Source organism: Equus caballus, chromosome 8 (genome assembly GCF_041296265.1).
Source record: "Equus caballus isolate H_3958 breed thoroughbred chromosome 8, TB-T2T, whole genome shotgun sequence".
NCBI lineage: Eukaryota > Metazoa > Chordata > Mammalia > Perissodactyla > Equidae > Equus > Equus caballus.
Window position 1 is genome coordinate 24,670,512 of NC_091691.1, and position 16,887 is coordinate 24,687,398.

A 16,887-nucleotide genomic window follows, 5' to 3' on the forward strand; every position below is an offset into this window, starting at 1 on the left:
CAGGAAAGAGGAGCGGTTTGACTTCAGTCCCTGGGGGGAGCCTAATGATGAAAGGATCATACAAGTCCTTTATGTAACAAATCCTTTCCAGTATCCAGCATTCGCCTTGTGCCAGGCACTGTTCTAAGAGCTCGACGAGTATTGTCTTTAATTCTCATAACAACTCTGAGGCAGGTGTTCTGTTATCCCCATTTCACAGATGAGGCACAGAGAGGTTAAGCCACAAGCATAACTGAGTAACTCCCTTCTGTAACCCTGGGATCACTCTTTTAACACATCTAGAGTAACCACCAACATTCAGAGAGAGCTTGACTTCCAGTTTCTGGTAATTAGTTATTCAGATAAACTCTCAAGCTGAAAGCAACTAAAAATGCTAGAAAAAGTAATTAAAAACATCCTAAAAGCCACTACATGCTGATAAGATGATAAGGAATAGCCGAAACTGAAGCAAAGAGAGAACCCTGAAAGATAATCCGGCAAGGAAGCCACTTGAACCCTGCAGATAACTGCCAAGCCTAGCATATTTGAACTTCAGTGTGAATGGTTTTTTTCGAGGGAAAAGGCCAGAAATCAAAGTCCAGGGGCCATACTCGGTGGGACATGAGACCTTGCACACAATTATTTGGGACCCTATCAGGTTCCACCTGTGGTATGCTGGTAAATGCTTACCAACCAGCTCTGGGTGGGGTTGGGGGAAGGGTCCTGATGTATAGATGGCATTTGCCAATTTCCATAGTATCAATACTCTTGCCATGGCTGCTTTCAGACGTGAGGTCAGAGTTGGGAAGCGCAGGCCTGTCAGCCAGCTGCCCCACACACTGACCCCACCCTCAGGACACAATAAGCAAACCAGTCTTGCCCACTTGGGCAGCCCATATTTGCATCAGCTGGGTGGTTCCGGGAACCACGAGCCCTGAACTTGGATGCAGGTCGTCCTGGGCCAGCAGTGGCCTCGGGAGCTGGCAGAAGCAGATGTACAGCATCTCTAAAGGAAGGTAACTTCATCCCAGGCCTCAAATCATCCCTATAAATACATTTGAAGATACAACGTCCAGAATGGTCAAAGAAAACCAGCAGATCACAAGGAAACAGAACACCATGATCAAGAACCAGCAAAACAGACCCTTGGAAACCTCAGATATTGGACTATCAGACACAGACTTTAACACCGTTGTGCTTTGCTGAAAGTAAGAAGTTAAAAAATATCTACAGGGGACAGGAAACTATCAAAAGTGACGTACCAGATTTACAAAGAATATTTGTAGAAAGTTTTACACTTTAATCAGAGATCAAACCCGCAAATACCTTCAGGGGCCATCAGGTAACACAAAGGAGTAAAGTGACTGAGTGACACATGGCGACCTGGGGAGCTCTGTCTGAGGGGCACCGGGCTCCTCCACTCCAGCTGATTGCGCCGTGTGGCTCTGGGGGCCCAGTTTGCAGACCTTCTGCTCTTTCTAGAGAAGCTGGATGTTCAGATTTCTTTTTATTGTGGCAAAATACACATAACAGAAAATTGACCCTTGTAACCATTTTAAAGTGTATAATTCAGTGGCATTAAGTATATTTGCAACATTGTGCAACCATCACCATTATCTACTTCCAGAATCTTTTCATCACCCCAAAAGGAAACCCCATACCCATTAACAGTCACTCCACCATCCCCTCTCCTCTGTCCCTGGCGACCACCAATGTTTTCTGTCTCTATGGGTTTGCCTGGTCTAGATATCTCATGTAAGTGGAATCATACAATATTTGTCCTTTTGTGATTGCTTCTTTCACTTAGCATGTTTTCAGAGTTCATCCATGTTGTGATATGTGTCTGTACTCCACTCCTTTTTAATGGCTGAATAATATTCCATTGTGTAGATATATATTTATCCATTCATTGGTCGATATTTGGATTTTTGATATATCTTCCTATTGTAAATTCAAATATATATTTTAAAAAGTTCTGTGTGGCCCTAAGCAAATAGCTGCTGGCCAGATACAGTCAAAGGGCCGACAGTGTGAGACCTCTGTTTTATGACCTGCTGTTATATATTTTCCCATATAACCCTTAGAATGATTCTTTGAGGTAAGCGTTCTTGTCTTCATTTTTCACATTAGGTACTCCATTTCCCCAGTAGCTCTTTTCCCCAAAACTAAAACCTCAGGGGAAACTGCTTGGTTCTAGAATGAGTGGGATTCAGAGATCTAGCCTATGGCTGTGACCTTGAACTTCCCCGGGACTCAGTTTCCCCACGCGTAAAATGACGGGTGTTGGGCTAGTTTATCTCCAAAGCACTGGGCTTTCCCCTGCATCCATCTGGGGAAATCACAGCATAAGTTCTGCTCAAATCTGTTTAGCTGCAGCCAACACGAAGATACGGCACCTGCGTTATCCTGACGGCAGTAGTTGATTCCTTCCGGAACTGTCCTGAGGCAAGATGGGGAAGAAGAAACCTCACAAGTCCCCCTTGTAGACGGGCCGGTCCATTTTACCCGCTGGGGTCATTGCGCGGTGGCAGCACCTGGTCTGAGCCTGGGACTTCAGTCAGAAACGGCTTAAATTTAAGCCGTGGGTCTCTGACACAAACCCCGACGTGGGCCCCTCACCTCATTTATGGTGAGGGCAACTTGTCTCCGGGGGCGGGGCGGGGGGGGGAGGGAAGAGCCCCTGCTGAAACGCTCATGATCACTGAGCTTTTCCTGCGCCAAAAGCTTCCGAACGAGCAAGGTCGAATGTCTCTCGTGGTCCGCCTCACCCGCGCACCTTTCCTCCGGCCCGAGTTTTCCTAAAGGACGAAGGAAAGGGGAGCGACATCCTAGCTCGCCTATTTGAACAGGGCGTCGGGCCAGCAGGGATCCGCGTCTCTCAACTCTTTCCAAGAGCACCTCGCGTCCCGAATCGCCGCCTGCAACTCTGAGAAGTCAGTAGCCCCACAGGAAACTTGCATTATTGCACCCGCCGCCACCAACCCGGGCCAGCGGCCGGGCAGCCGAGCCGGCTCCCGCGGCATGCGCCCCCTCCACGGCCGGCCGCCCCGCGGGCCCGCCCTCCCCGGGGGACCCCACGGCACCTGCGGCCTCCGAGAGAGTGTCTGCGCGCACGTCCGCCCGCCCGCCCGCCTCCCCCTCCGCGGGCCCGGAGCAGGGCGTCGGCGGCCGCCCCTCGCCGCCTCCCCGGGGCCGGGGTCGCGGCGCCTCCCCGGGCGGCGAGGAGACTCGCGGACTGCCCGGCGGCGGCGGCGCCCGGAGGCCGCACTGCTGGCGGCCGCGGCGGCGCTGCTCCCCCTGCTCGGTGCAGCTGCCGCCCGGCGCTTGCGCACTGGGCCCCGGGCGCGCGGCGGCACCAGGCTTTGTGTGTGTATGTGTGTGTGAGTGTGTGTGTGTGAGTGTCTGTGTGTGTGAGTGAGTGAGCGGGCGGGCGCGAGTGTGGCCGCCGCGGAGCGCGAGCAGGACCCGGCGGGCGCGCTCCCCAGCCTCTCTCTCCCCGCCAGAACCATGTCGGGCAGGTCGGTTCGAGCCGAGACCAGGAGCCGCGCCAAAGATGATATCAAGAGGGTCATGGCGGCTATCGAGAAAGTGCGCAAATGGTAAGCGGAGGCGCCTCCTCGCTCGCTCCCTCGCCGGCGCCGCGGCCGCCCCGAACCCCGAGCCCCGATACAAAAAGCCGGCGGGGCGCAGCGCCCCGGGCCGCCCCGGGCCCGGGAGTTGGAGAGGGCGGGCGGCGCGCGAGCCCGGTCACCTGCGCCAGGCGGGGGCCGCGGCCGCTGCCCAGGTGCGCTCGCGCCTGTCGCCCACCTGGCGCGGCGGCGGCGGAGCCTGCAGGCGGCGGGCGCCCCGGGCCGGGCGGTGGATGGCGGGCAGTCCCCGCCGCGGCGCGCGCCTCCCGGGAGGGGGGCTCGGGGCCGGCCCCAGAAGCCATTTCGTTTTGTGCAAGTCACATGAAAGCGGCTTCCCGCGCGCCGGGGCCGTGATGCCGGCGGCGGAGGGGAGAGCGCGAGCTCCATTGTGCAGGCACCGAGCGGGCCGCCGCCGTCGCCGTCTCCTCCCCGCGCGCCCCGGGCGGCGCAGCGCCGGCCCCCGCGCCCTTGCCCGCGCCGGCCTCCCTCGCTCCCTCCCTCCGCGCTGGCTCGCCCGCTCGCTCGCTCCCCGCCTCCCAGGCCCGGCGCCCTCGAGTCTGCGGAGTTTGCAGAGCGCGAGCCGTTTAAATTTAGCGCTTTGGGCTGCCTGGAGCGAGGGCTCTCGGCGAGGAAGAAAGATGGGGGCGAGCGCGGGGAGGAAGCGCCGGCGGCGGCCGCGGGCCCGGGGCGCCGGGCACCCTCCACCCCGCTCTGCCGGGCGCCGCGCGCGGGGACGCGGGGGCTCGGGCGAGCGAGCATTTTTGGCCAAAAACCGGTCCTGGGCCGCGTCTGCCTTCCCCAGACCCGCAGCTCGTGTTTGTTGGCGGAGAGAGCCGTTGTTTTTGTTCTCGGCCCGGGGGCAGGGGGCCCGAGGCCGGCCGCGCGTGGCTCCTGCTCGGTTGGGGTCTGCCCCGCGTGGCCTTGTCATTAGCACGACTGAGCGTTCGCGCGGCCTCGGCGGGGTCGGGCGCCGGGTCGGCCCGGGGGCCAGGCCCGAGGCGCGAGCACATCGCTGGGTTGGGGCAGACTTGTTGAAAACTCCCAGCTCCCCGATTTCAACTTTATTATTTTTTTCCCACGGCTTCTCCAGGGTCGGGGAGAGAGGGAGCAGCCGCGACGCTCTCGAGTGTCAGCGCCCGCGGGCTCGTCCTGACCCTTTATTTAGAGCCTAAAAACTGGGCCGGCCCCTTAGCGGGTACGTTTCTGTGTAGGGGTGTCAATTCTTGAGTAACGCCTTGGTCTCTAAAAACCACTGGGGGCGAGCCTCCAGTCTAACCGTGTCACAAGTTAGCTGTCCTTTCTGAGTCAAACCCAACAAAAAAGGCGAGAGGAAAATCAATAAAGTCCACGTGCTCCCGGGCCTCCTATGGAAAGGGCTGTCTGCAGATGGCCGGATGCCCGGCCGAGGGCTGGGTTTGGCTCCAATGGGACAAAGAATTTTCAGAACCGTGAGAAGGGGAGGCCTTCCAAAGTTGAGATGCAAGTCTTCGGAGCCGTGGGAGCTCCCCTGGCGTGCAGGGCACCCAGTGCCCGACTGGAGCCATTTAAAAATGGCAGAAACAGCTGCAGGCCAAAACACATACAGGAAAACAAGCTCACAACCCCCTCTCCTGCGGGATCCCTAGAGGGAAGGCTGGAGTTGTCCCCTGCCTTAGCGCCTGTGCAAAGAAAGAACTGGTGTCTGTGCCTGAGTCCCTTCTTTCCCCGGCCTGTAGGTGAGAAGCGGGCTGGGGGCAAGCTGCCTTTCTCTGTTCCAGGAGGCGTGGTGGGGCCTTCTGCCCCAGGTTCCCAGCCTGGCAGAGGCTCCTGCACCCTGACAGCTGCTCCTGTAGGGCGGGCCCACCAGCTGCTCTGCAAGGAGGGCAGATGGAGCTGTGGGGTTTTCCACCCTGCCTGGCCCCAGAGCAGCCAGCCTGGAGGCCTTCAGCGCTGCTGAACCCACTGCCCACCAGGCCTGTGTTTGCCGGGAGGGGAGGAGAGGAGAGCGCCCCTCTCCCTCCCTTGTGTTTTAGGAAACCTGTCATGTCCTCTAAAGACCTCATGCTTTGGGATCTCATGGCTGGGCTTCCAGTTCTCTCCCTTGCTGTGACCTTGGCAAACCATGGAACTTCTCTGACCGTGGCAGCAAGGGGGGTCGGTCCTGTGCAGCTTTGTCCCTCCTGGAGCAAGATCGTGTCCCCAAGAGCACTTAGCCCTGCACACAGGAGGTGTCATTAACTGTCGTCCTTATTGTAAGGTAGGCTTCAGAGAAACTTGCATTTTGCTGATTTTTTTCTTTTTTTCTGGCCCCTTCTAAGCAAAAAAGACTTCACCTTATTGCCTGGGTTTCTCCAGCCCCGAGAAGCCAAATCTCCTCTTCACTGTGCCTTTAGAATGCGTCTTCCAGTCAGACCTGGAGGTTCTGGGTTGTTTATTAACTGCGTGGCCACCAACCATGCATTTCACCACTGTCTGGGACACTGGGTTACCAGATTTAGCAAATAAAATTATAGGACACCCAGTTGAATTTGAATTTCAGATAAATAACAAAATAATCTTTTAAAAATTTTTTTATAGCGTAAGTATGTCCCATGTCATAGTTGGGACATACTTATACTAAAATAATATGCATTGTTTATCTGAAATTCAGATTTATTTCAGCATCCTGTATTTTAGCCAGAGGAGAATGGAAGTGTCTGGCGTACCATTCAGCCTGTAAGCTTAGGGTGGTGTTTCACCTCAGCCCCTGGGACCCCTAAAAATTCCCCCTCTGCCAGCCCTACCCTTCCCCTACCCCTGGAAAAAGCTGGCAGCCAGCTGTGGCCACCCCATCTGTAGCTAGCAGCCCTTTCTCCTCTCCTTTCTGTCTGGTGGCTCAGCAAGGCAGCCTGGTTGAGTGTGAGGCAGCCAGGAGATGGCTGAAGGCAGAACAAAATGGTGGACCTCTTTTTGGGAAACTGGGCCAGGGTCAGTAGGCCCAGTGTGGGCAGCGGAGAGCAGGAGAGGGGGCATCCTTGGGCACTAGGCAAAGGCTTGAGCCAGGAAGTCAGCTTAGGCTGGGGACCCTTGGGCCCTTGGTCTGAAGGGTCCCTCAGCACCTTGTGAAGACAGAGAGAGGCCTGTTCCCTGAGGACTTCCCACCTGTCCCTGGGGGAGATGGAGGTTTGTGCCTAGGGCCTCACCTCACTACCTCCAGGGGTGCCTCCTACCAGGCACACAGTAGGTTTGGTGGGCCTGGGCCTAGTTAGAATGAGGCCAGCTATAGCCAGTCCCTAAGGTGTCAAGGATTAGCCCTGGGAAGTGAATGCAAAGTGAGGGATTCAGAGCCCTCTTCGAGGGAGTCAGCAGGGTCCCCTTGGATGGTGGGTAACCCCAAGATGGTCTCCATGGCTAGCCATGGACCTGGACCCAGGAGAACAGTAGAAATTGGCCTTGGCTTGGAGAATCTGGGATGGGTGCTTATGGTTTATATAGGAGCCTGTGCTGGGGAAGAGTGTTTGGGGCTCTGTTCCTACAGCGGGGACCTCCTTTGGTTTTTTTGTCCGGGAGGCTAAGTCTGATGGAGAAGAGAGAGGTGCTTCAGCCCGGCTGGTTACCAGTGGCCAGCAGGACAGGAGGGCTCAGGGTGCACCCAGGGACGTCTTCATGGCAGGGTTGGCGTGCAGCCTGGTGGTCGTGGTGAATCCAGGCCAGTGCCTATACGTGGTGAGAGCTGGGACGTCTGAGCGAGCCACAGAGCCCCATCTGGAGAGAGCCACTGCTCCTCAGGGGGTGTGGGCCCCCCGTGGCCAGATCCTGTTTTTGAGAGTATCCAGGAATCTGGATTTCTATGCAGAGTGTGACTTTTTTTCTTTTTTCTTAAAGTTTGGCAAGTGACTAAAATTTTTTAAAGTGCCATGCAGGCCGGACAAAACATGCCTGTTGGCTACTTATTTGCCACCCAGATATAAGGTAATAAGTTCAGCTTAATACCCTCATGGGGGTCAGTGCCTTCTGGGTGATGGGTTTGGGGGCGGTAGTGGGAACTCCCAGCTGAGCCCATGTGTCATTTCCCGAGGTGCTGCCATGCCGCTGGCCTGATGAGACATGGGAGCTCACTCAACATGTCTGTGAAGTCCTGTCCCGTCCTCCAGATGCTGGCTCAGGGACTTAGACCTGAGGTCCAGGCCTTGCCTCTCCCTGGGCGGCTTCTGGCTGAACGGCAGTCCCGAGGTCCAGTCCTGAGGTCAAGCTCTTGATGTTCTTCCCTCTGTCCTGTAGTCCCCTGAATGTCCACGCCTAGAAATGCAACTGAAGAACAGTTTCTAATCTCTGGGGGGAGTTGGGGACCTAGGCCAGGGGATCCCCAGCTGGGACACAGGGAGCACGAGAACCTGCTGCATTCAGCTCACAGCCTGCAGGCTTGTAACCTCTGGGAAGCACCTGCAACTTCAAACCTTCGTCTTGGCTCGTGTGCCTACAAAGCCTGGATCTGGCACACTTTCTGCCCTGAGAGGTGTCCTGTGTATTGCAAGTCAATTACTTTTTTTTTTTTTTTAACACAATCAAACCATGAATTGCTGACCCACTGGGGCCCAGGCCGAGGAAGCCAGTTGAGGGCTTGGGAGTACTGAGTGCCCCTGGCCATCTGCGTGGGATTCTAGCAATTTGTGCTTCTTGGTCCAGCTTGTTACCGATGTGCTTTGTGGAATGATTTCTTAGTTTTTCACAGGAAGCAGAATAGCAGAAGGTGGGCTCTGGGGTCAGAGCCTGTGACCAATCCTGGTTCTGCCATTGCCTAGCTGTGTGACTGTGAACTAGTGGTATAACCTCTCTGGGCCTGTTGGCAATCTTCGGGAGACAGGGCATGTAAATAAAGCACTTGGCCTGAAGGAAGCCCTTGGCACACAATGGCTATTATGATTGTTGCCTTGTCACCAAGCTTGTTCCTTAGAAAGCCCCTGTCCCTTCCACGTACCTTCCGATTATTCAGACTGGAGATGGGGAAAGACTGGGCTTGCAGCTGGTCCATCCTGCCTCCTGGAGATAGAGGATGGGTGGGCGTGGCTTGGATACCTGCCTTTACTTAATTCTTCCTGGGCTAAAAGGGGCAGGGATGGGGCGGGAGGGGCTGCTCCAAAAAGCAGTGTGGCCTGGAGGGTTTGAATAACGGCTCTGGGGAGAATGACATCACCTCCCCAGACCTCAGTTTCTTTATCTGTCAGACAGGGGAGGTCACAATTCCTGCTACACAAGGTTATGGGAGGATTAGACCCGGTGTGTACAGTGCTTAGCACGGAGAAGGCACTAGAAATGGTCCCAAAAGAATAAGTAAAAGCCAGACCCCAGCTTCCTCTGGCAGGGAGTGTGTAGGACCTGAGCAGGTGCAGTTTGGGGAGAGGAGGTGTCCGTGGTTTTAGCTGGTTTTGAGTGCGCTCGGGCACCCAGAACCCCCTATGGTAAAGGGGTGCAGGTGGCTGTAACGTGTCCCAGCAGCACGTGAGGGCCACCCACCCACAGTGGGGAGGACCCGAGGTGAGGTCTGGGTGGGGAGGCTGGACAAGGTGCCCAGTGGCTCACAAACAGGTGTTCATGCCACATGTAATTCTCGGTTCTGGTGGAACCCTTGTCACTAAAATTGTTGAGGGCTCCTGGTGGCTGGGCCACCTGTCCCAGGTGTGTGTCCCTTCCCAACATCCTGTTGTGGGTCCTTGAATCAGCTGGTTTCCTCATCGAGCATGTCCTTCCTGACCTCCCACTTCTCAGATGGCAGAGCCTGGTGCAGGCACCGTGGACTGCAGAGCCCAAACTGCCTGGGTTGGAATCGCAGCTTTCCTTCTAGGGAGTTCTCCCTGAGCCTCAGTGTCCTCTGGTGTGTAGCCTGTGGCTGTCACTCCCAGTGTTAGGGGCAGGCAGTGAGATGACCTGACTTGTGGTCTGCGGGAGGTCAGGGAGGAGTGGAGGCTGCAGCAATGATCTAGGAGGAGGGAGGATGGCTTGGAGCGGAGCGGGGGGCAGACGGGGGGGTAATTACAATCCTTAATGAAAACCAGTCACCCTCTTTCCTTCTCATGGCTTGTGATTTCTCCTCACCTGTAGACCTGCCTCTAGCAGCTGGGGGGCCCTGGACGCTGTCCCTCAGGAGTTTGCAGTGTGGCTGGGGGAGGGCTGGGGGCAGCCGTGCAGACGTGGGTGTCAGGAGCTGAGACTCTGAAATGCATGCCCATCTCAGAACTGAGCTGTCGGGTCTCCGAGCATCCTCTCGGCCAGACTGTGCTTCCCTGTCACAGTCCCTTGGTATCAATGCCTGGGGACCGCCCTTAGGGTCAAGGCCACTGGGCATCCAGGTGTGCCCCTGCTCTCCCTGGCTGCTCCAAATGGCGTTTGCTGGGAAGAGCACAGGGTGGTGACCCATGCTGTCTGGTCCTGCTTCCCCTCCCCCAACCTCAGAGGCATTGCCACGAGGGCTGGGGAGGCACTGGGTGCCCTTGGTGAAGACCCCTACCCACCCCCACTGGCCTGAAGCCCTCTCTCCTGCCCAGTTCACTGGCTCTGTGGGGCGAAAGCTGGAGGGACCCGGGGCTTGATTCCCTTCATCCCAAGGAATCACGCTAATGGCAGCCCCTCTCTTCCCCCCGTCTTACCAAGCAGTTCCTTAGTTGCTTCCAGGCACGGGAAGTGTCTGCCATGCCTTGTCTCTTGTAATCCTCATGGCAGCGCGGAGCGATTGATGATCCTATGTGGTCTAACATATGGGGAAACTGAGGCTTAGACCGGTGAGGTGACTTGCCCAGGAGCCCCCAGCTAGTGAGCGGCAGAGCTGGGATCAAGCCCTCGTCTGTGTGACCCAGAGCTCATTCTCTTAACTCCATGCGGAGCAGCCATGTGTCACAGCTGCTGCAAGGGAGTGTGACCTGTGGTCCCATGAGGGGTGAGCACAGTCCTACCCCAGAAGCCCTCTGGTAACAGGCTCTTCCTCGTTCTCCACAGGGAGAAGAAGTGGGTGACTGTGGGTGACACATCCCTGCGAATCTACAAGTGGGTCCCTGTGACTGAGCCAAAGGTTGATGATGTGAGTATGTAAGGCTGGTCCCCTGGGCTGGGGCCGTCCATCCGTGTTCCCTCCCATCACAGGGAGAGGGGGCTGTCCGCTGCCGCCCACCATGGTGGGACCCTGAGGCCAAGGCCACCTGGGAAGCGGAAGGACCCAGTTTAGGCCAGTGGGGACATGCCTTAGTGCAAAGGTGCCCCCTCCCCATGGCCCTGGGCACTGTGGTTGGGGGGCAGGTGTGGTAGTACCCACAGACAGCAGACTCACCCTCATCATTGTAGCACTGTTCCTGAGCCCCTGACCATCTGCCAGGCATTTCCTCCTTTATTTCTCATACTGAGTCTGTGGAGTTGATCTTTTTATCCTCTCTGTACAAGTGAGGACCCAGGCTCAGAGAGGTGAACCCATTTCTCCCGAGTCACACAGCCACTGCCACGTCTGTCTGACTCCAGGAACACACTCTCTCTGCTCTTGGAGAGCCTTCTTGTGGTCGGAGCTGCTGGTAGGACTGGTAACCCCAGAGTGAGTTTGGCGCAGGGAAGTGTGGGCCGCTGCGAGAAGCTCCAGGAAGGGTCTTGATGACAACCACTAGAGGGAGCTCCAGTGGGCGTGCTTGGCCTTACGGCGGATTGATGATAGGCAGCTGCCCCACATTGCAGAGGTTTTTCAGCTTCACGCCTCCTAGGCCAGTTACCCGCAAAGACCCCGGGTCAGCTATTCTCGTTTCCAGTCAAAATCCAGAAGGTTCCACCTCCAGGCCTTTGTGGGCTGTTCCTCCTGCCTGGAGTGCCTTCCCTATTCATGGAAACAGTCCTCTCCTCTGGGAAGATGGCTCAGACTACCCCTTCTGGCTCCCGTCCTGCCATGGTCATGATGGGTGGGTTTCTAGGGGCCTTAAAGGCAGGGCTAGGCATCTTCAGTTGCCTGTGTTGGTTTCCCAGCAGGGCCGAGGATCCATTCTTGACCCTGTGATCACATACCCGCCCCTGGGTGGGTCGGCGCTGGGCTGAGAACAGAGCAGGGGCATTTGTCGTCCTTTCCGGTTGTGGCCTGGCTCGTGGAGCCACCAGGGCTGCTTTCCCCAGAGGTTCCGAGACACAGACGCTCACGGCAGTCAGTACTGGTTGTTCCAGAGGGAGAGCGAGCCGGGCCAGGCTCCTCGAAGGCAGCTCCTGGCTCTTGCCCATGTCTGTGCCTTGCACATCATTAGGTGTTGTATAAACGCCGGTTGCATTTGAGAAGATGTGGTCCCTGCTCTCAAGGAATTTATAATCTCGTTGGGGGAAGATAATTATAGAATAGCATGAAACAGACATCAGGGAAGTGCCAAATGGATTGTGATCAAGGAGAAAATGTAATCCACGGGCTGTCAGGAAGGACAGGGCAGCTCCTGGCTGGGCAAAGAGCACTGGATTTGGAGTTGGACAGACCACCCCCTATTACCCTGTGACGTCAGACAGGTGACCCCACTTGCTGGGCCTTCCTTCCCCCTTGTGCAGTGGAGCAGTAATATCTGGCTCCTGGGCTTGCTGCAGCCGAGCAAAGGCAATATATCACACGGAGAGAACTCAGCCCGCGCGGCCCTGCAGACGGTGCTCACAAAATGCTAATTCGCTGTCATCTCTGAGCCGTGATGTACAATACGCTGTCTCCCCCTCCCCCTTTCCCTCTAGGGCAATGGGTCCCATGCCTGGCTGAGCATCCTGTCTCCTGGGAGTCTTGAAGAAATGCAGGTTCCTGGGCCCTGCCCTGGACAGCTGACTCCAGATCTCTGGTGGTTGTGGCTAGGAATCTGCTTTGTGGAGGCAGAGCTTTCCATTTTTTTAAATACCCAGTTACGCCACGGTTACTCCATTTTTTTGCTTCAGCGCTTTGAAAATTTTCTTTGCCTCAGCATGGCCTGATGAGCGGTGCCGTGTCCGCACCCAGGATTCGAACCGGCAAAACCCTGGGCCACCAAAGCAGAGTGCGCGAACTCAACCACTCGGCCACGGGGCCGGCCCCAAAATTTTCTTCTTTTAAATAGGTAAAACATAGTTCAACTTTCAAAGGTTACTTTAAAAATGTTTTTTAAACTAAGACAATTCACATGCCATAAATTCACTCTTTTAAAGTGTACACGTCAGTGTTAGTATATTCACAGCATATAGCCATCACCACTGTAATGCCAGAACGTTTTCATTACCTCAGAAAGAAAACTCATACCTCTTAGCTGTCACTCTCCCATCCCCAAGATCCCAGAAACCACCAACCTACTTTCTGTCTCTACGGGTTTGCATATTCTTCAAAGATTACCTTTTTTACTGTATATCTTTTCATAAATCTGCTTCCCATCCCTGCACACACACCACCCCACCCCGCCCAGCTCCTTTCCTTGGAGGCACCCGGTGCTGGCTTATCCTTCTCGATAGTGGGTGCCACAGACACACGCACAAATACACGTTCTTTTATCCTGCTTTTTACCATTAATGTCGACCTTCCGTTCGCATGGTCTGCACCTTCCTTCTATGCACCTTGGAGATACTGAAATATTGTAATATGTTGATATTTTTGTAGGACATTCCACATCCGGACATGCAGAGCTGCCTTATTCTCTGTAATTGTTGCATTGCGTTGCCTTGAATGAACATACCATAATTGATTTCCCAAGTCTCTTACTGATGGACACAGTTAGGTTGTTTCCAACACGATTCTATTCCACTCGGGAAAGATGGAACCACACCCAGAAAGCGCCCGCTTCCCCCTCAGGCCTCCCGGAGACTGCCACCTCTCGTCTCCAGGGTGGTACTGGAAGCCAGCTGCGTATGCTTTGAGAAGTGCAGCCCCCAGGGCCTGCAGATAGTGGGAGTGCGTGAACTCTGGCTTTTCCGTCCCTCACCTGGCATCACTGTCCCTGCTCTGGGCCGGGGGACCATGGCCTTTTCCCCAGATGTGCTCCCTCAAGGACAAGGAAATTCCTGCCACCGAGGGCATTTGCATGCCCATTGGCGCTGGCCCCACAAACAACGCACATTTGTTGCCAGCCCCCCGGCGCAGCCCCAGAATCCTGCCTTCTGCAGGGCGCTTTGATTCTGAAGCAGGTGAAGCCCCTAATGGGATGTGTTCAAACGCAGGCCAAGGAGAGCCCTCCGGGGACTTGGGGCCTCAAAGATGAATTGGCGGAATAAAATATTCATACCCCTCCCCAGGGTCTCACTCTTGTGCACACACGTGATTTAGTGACTCGGTTTCTGCTCCATTTTCTCCTCTAGAAAAACAAGAATAAGAAAAAGGGCAAAGATGAGAAGTGTGGCTCAGAAGTGACCACTCCGGAGAACAGCTCCTCCCCAGGGATGATGGACATGCACGGTGAGTGCCCCCTCCCCTGGCGGGGGCCCCTCTCCTGCCAGGCCCCTGGCCATGGCAGAGTGCTCAGTTGTGCTTCTGTTTCACCAGCAGGTTTGTTCACATTCCAGGCAAAGGGTAGGAGGGCTGGGCAGGACCAGGAGGCCTCTGTGCCAAGGAGAAGTCTCAGTGGAGGAGAAGAAACTTCTTTTCCCAATACAGCAGGCCAAGAAACAAAATAAGCTGGTGATATAAAATAAGACCTTCTTCTCACTCAGTAACACAAACTTCACGGATGTTCCTTCAACCTTGTGTGCCCAGGAAGGTTGTTTTTGTGTACATGTTTGTCTTTTTCCCTCCTAGGCCTGACATAGCATATAAATGACTCTGTTTTCCATTTCCTATTTTGCTTTGGCTGCTGGGAAGCTCCAAACTGGATGTTTTGTTTTTGTTTTGTTTTTTCCTGAGGAATATTCTCTCTCTGAGCTAACATCTGTTGCCAAGCTTTCTCTTTTTTCACTTCAGGAAGATTGTCCCTGAGCTAACATCAGTGTCCATCCTCCTCTATTTTGTATGTGGGCCGCTACCACAGCATGGCTGTTCAGTGGTGTAGGTCCATGCCCAGGATCCGAACCCGCAAACCCAGGCCACCAAAGTAGAGTGCATCATGCTTAACCACTACGCCACAGAGCCGGCCCCTTCAAACGGGATTTTGACACCATGTTAACCACTCTGGGACCTTGGGACCTGCCTTCCACATTGACAGCCTAATTTCCTTTGCTATCTTATCTCAAAAGTTGTAACCAGGAGCCAGCCCAGTGGCACAGCGGTTAAGTTCACACATTCCGCTCTTGGTGACCCGGGGTTCGCTGGTTCAGATCCCTGGTGTGGACATGGCACCGCTTGGCAAAACCCACACTGTGGTAGGCTTCCCACGTATAAAGTAGAGGAAGATGGGCACGGATGTTAGCTCAGGGCCAGTCTTCCTCAGCAAAAAGAGGAGGATTGGCAACAGTTAGCTCAGGGCTAATCTTCCTCAAAAAAAAAAAAGTTGTAACCAGTGTTCCACCTGTCCAATCCAGGCTGGAGGTGTGCTTTAGACAGTCTGTAGTTATTCTGACATGGCTGGTGTTCATTTTTCTTTTTAGGTGAGAGGATAGGCACAGATCATAATATATGGCTCCATGAAATGTTCACAAACAGCCCACACGCATGTAACCAGCCCAGACCAAGACAGAATGTTCCCAGCAATCCCCCTGGTGTCCCCTGCTGGTCATCCCCATCCCTCCAGGGAAAACTACCGCCTGACTTCTAATCTCAGAGAGTCAAACCTGAAGGTTCTGAAAAATTGAGTTTCTCATAGTTATCAATCAGGAAATCTGCATCTTTTCCATCTTTTGAGAAATCAGAGCCGGCAGCCCTGGGTGGGTGCTCCCTCGAGGCAGCAACTCGCTGAAGCCGGAGCAGCTGTCCCTTAGGGAGGGTGTGGCCTCTCCAGCCCCACCTGGCTCACCTCCTTTAGTCACCTGCCTGGCCCACTGGCATAAGAGCTTACAACACGTGCCTTTTTCTGTCTCTTGATGCCAATTTTAAGGTCTTTGTACTTTTGGCCGCCCCGAGTCTTTTGCACAGCAAGGTGGTATGAGGGAAACAAATAAGTAAATCAAGAAGGAGTATTGGTTTGATCTAGTTCCTAGCCCTCCAGAACCAGGGCTGTCTTGTTCTGGGGCGGGAAGGCCAGCGAACTTCTCCGCTTGCCCAGACGGACTTGCCTGGAAACATAGTCCCAGCTCCAAGGGCAGGGGGTCTTGCTGGTTGGTGAATTGGCTTCAGCGCAGCCCAGGAGGGTCTTGCTGACGGTTAACGTGTCAAGAAAGGTCCCCAGCTGGCCTTGCAGACGTAGTTGGGATGCATTTCATTTTCAGAAATCAGTATTGGAGCTGGGACATGACCTGTCTCCCTGGCATTGGTTAGCATCCCCACTCTCTCTAGAGACCGAGGGGACCCTGGACCTGGCTCAGTTTCGGTGGAATCATGGAATTATTGATGAGAGCCTTTTAGAGCAGAGGGCAAGATGCCGCCTGAGTTCAGATCTGACTCTCCTGGGATCTCCCCCAGCCGTGTGCTCCCGGGCTTGTTATTGAACATCTAGCCATCGAGTTTGTCTATTTGTTTTTAATCTGTCGAATGGGGATGGTAATGCCTATTTCATAAGGTTATTGTGGGTATTATATAAGATAATCCCTTGAAAACCTTAGCATGTTAGCAGCTAACATTTAAAAAACTGTCGTGATGTGCCAAGCGTCTTGCTAAACGCATTTCATGCCTTACCTCATTTAATCCTAATAATGAGCCGGATCGTACAGAAGAAGAAACTACAGTTCAGAGAGGTGAAGTCACTTGCCCAGAGGTTTTTTTCTTGTTAGTGCCATTGAGTTGATTCCAACTCCTAGCAACCCCCTGTGTCAGCGGAGCAGAGCCCTGCCTGGTCGTTTTGCACCATCCTCTCCCCTTCCAGTGCCATACCAGACAGTGCTCTGCTGCTGTTCACAGGGTTTTCTTGGCCAGTTTTTTCAAAAGTGGGTGGCCAGGCCTTTCCTCCTCGACTGTCTTAGTCTGGAAGCTCCGCTGAAACTTGTCCACCATGGGTGACCCTGCTGGTATTTGAAATCCCGGTGGCATAGATTTCAGCATCACAGCAACATACAGCCGCCACCGTATGACAACCAACAGAAGGGTGGTGTGGCTCCCTGACCGGGACATGAACCCAGGCTGCGGTGGTGAGAGCAGTGGATCTTAACCGCTAGACCACCAGGCTTAGGAAGTTCATAAATGTCAGTCCTGCCATTTGAGGTCCTTTGGAGGCAGAATCCAAGTTTGTGACCATTAGCCCAGACTAACACTTCAGAAAAATCTGGAATGCTGAGCAAACCAGGTTCCCAGTGC

At 54.7% G+C, this 16,887-nt stretch overlaps 1 protein-coding gene across 2 annotated transcripts in view; it reads left to right on the plus strand.

Annotated features, from left to right (window-relative positions):
* Positions 1-3,201: 3,201 nt before the first annotated feature.
* Positions 3,202-16,887, plus strand: part of BCL7A (BAF chromatin remodeling complex subunit BCL7A) — a 29,097-nt gene continuing 15,411 nt past the window's right edge. Inside the window, exons 1-3 of one of the 2 annotated variants that reach the window (XM_023647211.2) lie at positions 3,202-3,578; positions 10,557-10,638; positions 13,869-13,965. In XM_023647211.2, the coding sequence (XP_023502979.1) occupies positions 3,487-3,578; positions 10,557-10,638; positions 13,869-13,965 (271 nt within the window). In that variant the 5' untranslated portion in view covers positions 3,202-3,486. The remainder of the gene's footprint in view (positions 3,579-10,556; positions 10,639-13,868; positions 13,966-16,887) is intronic. The other variant, XM_023647210.2, reaches the window with a different exon arrangement.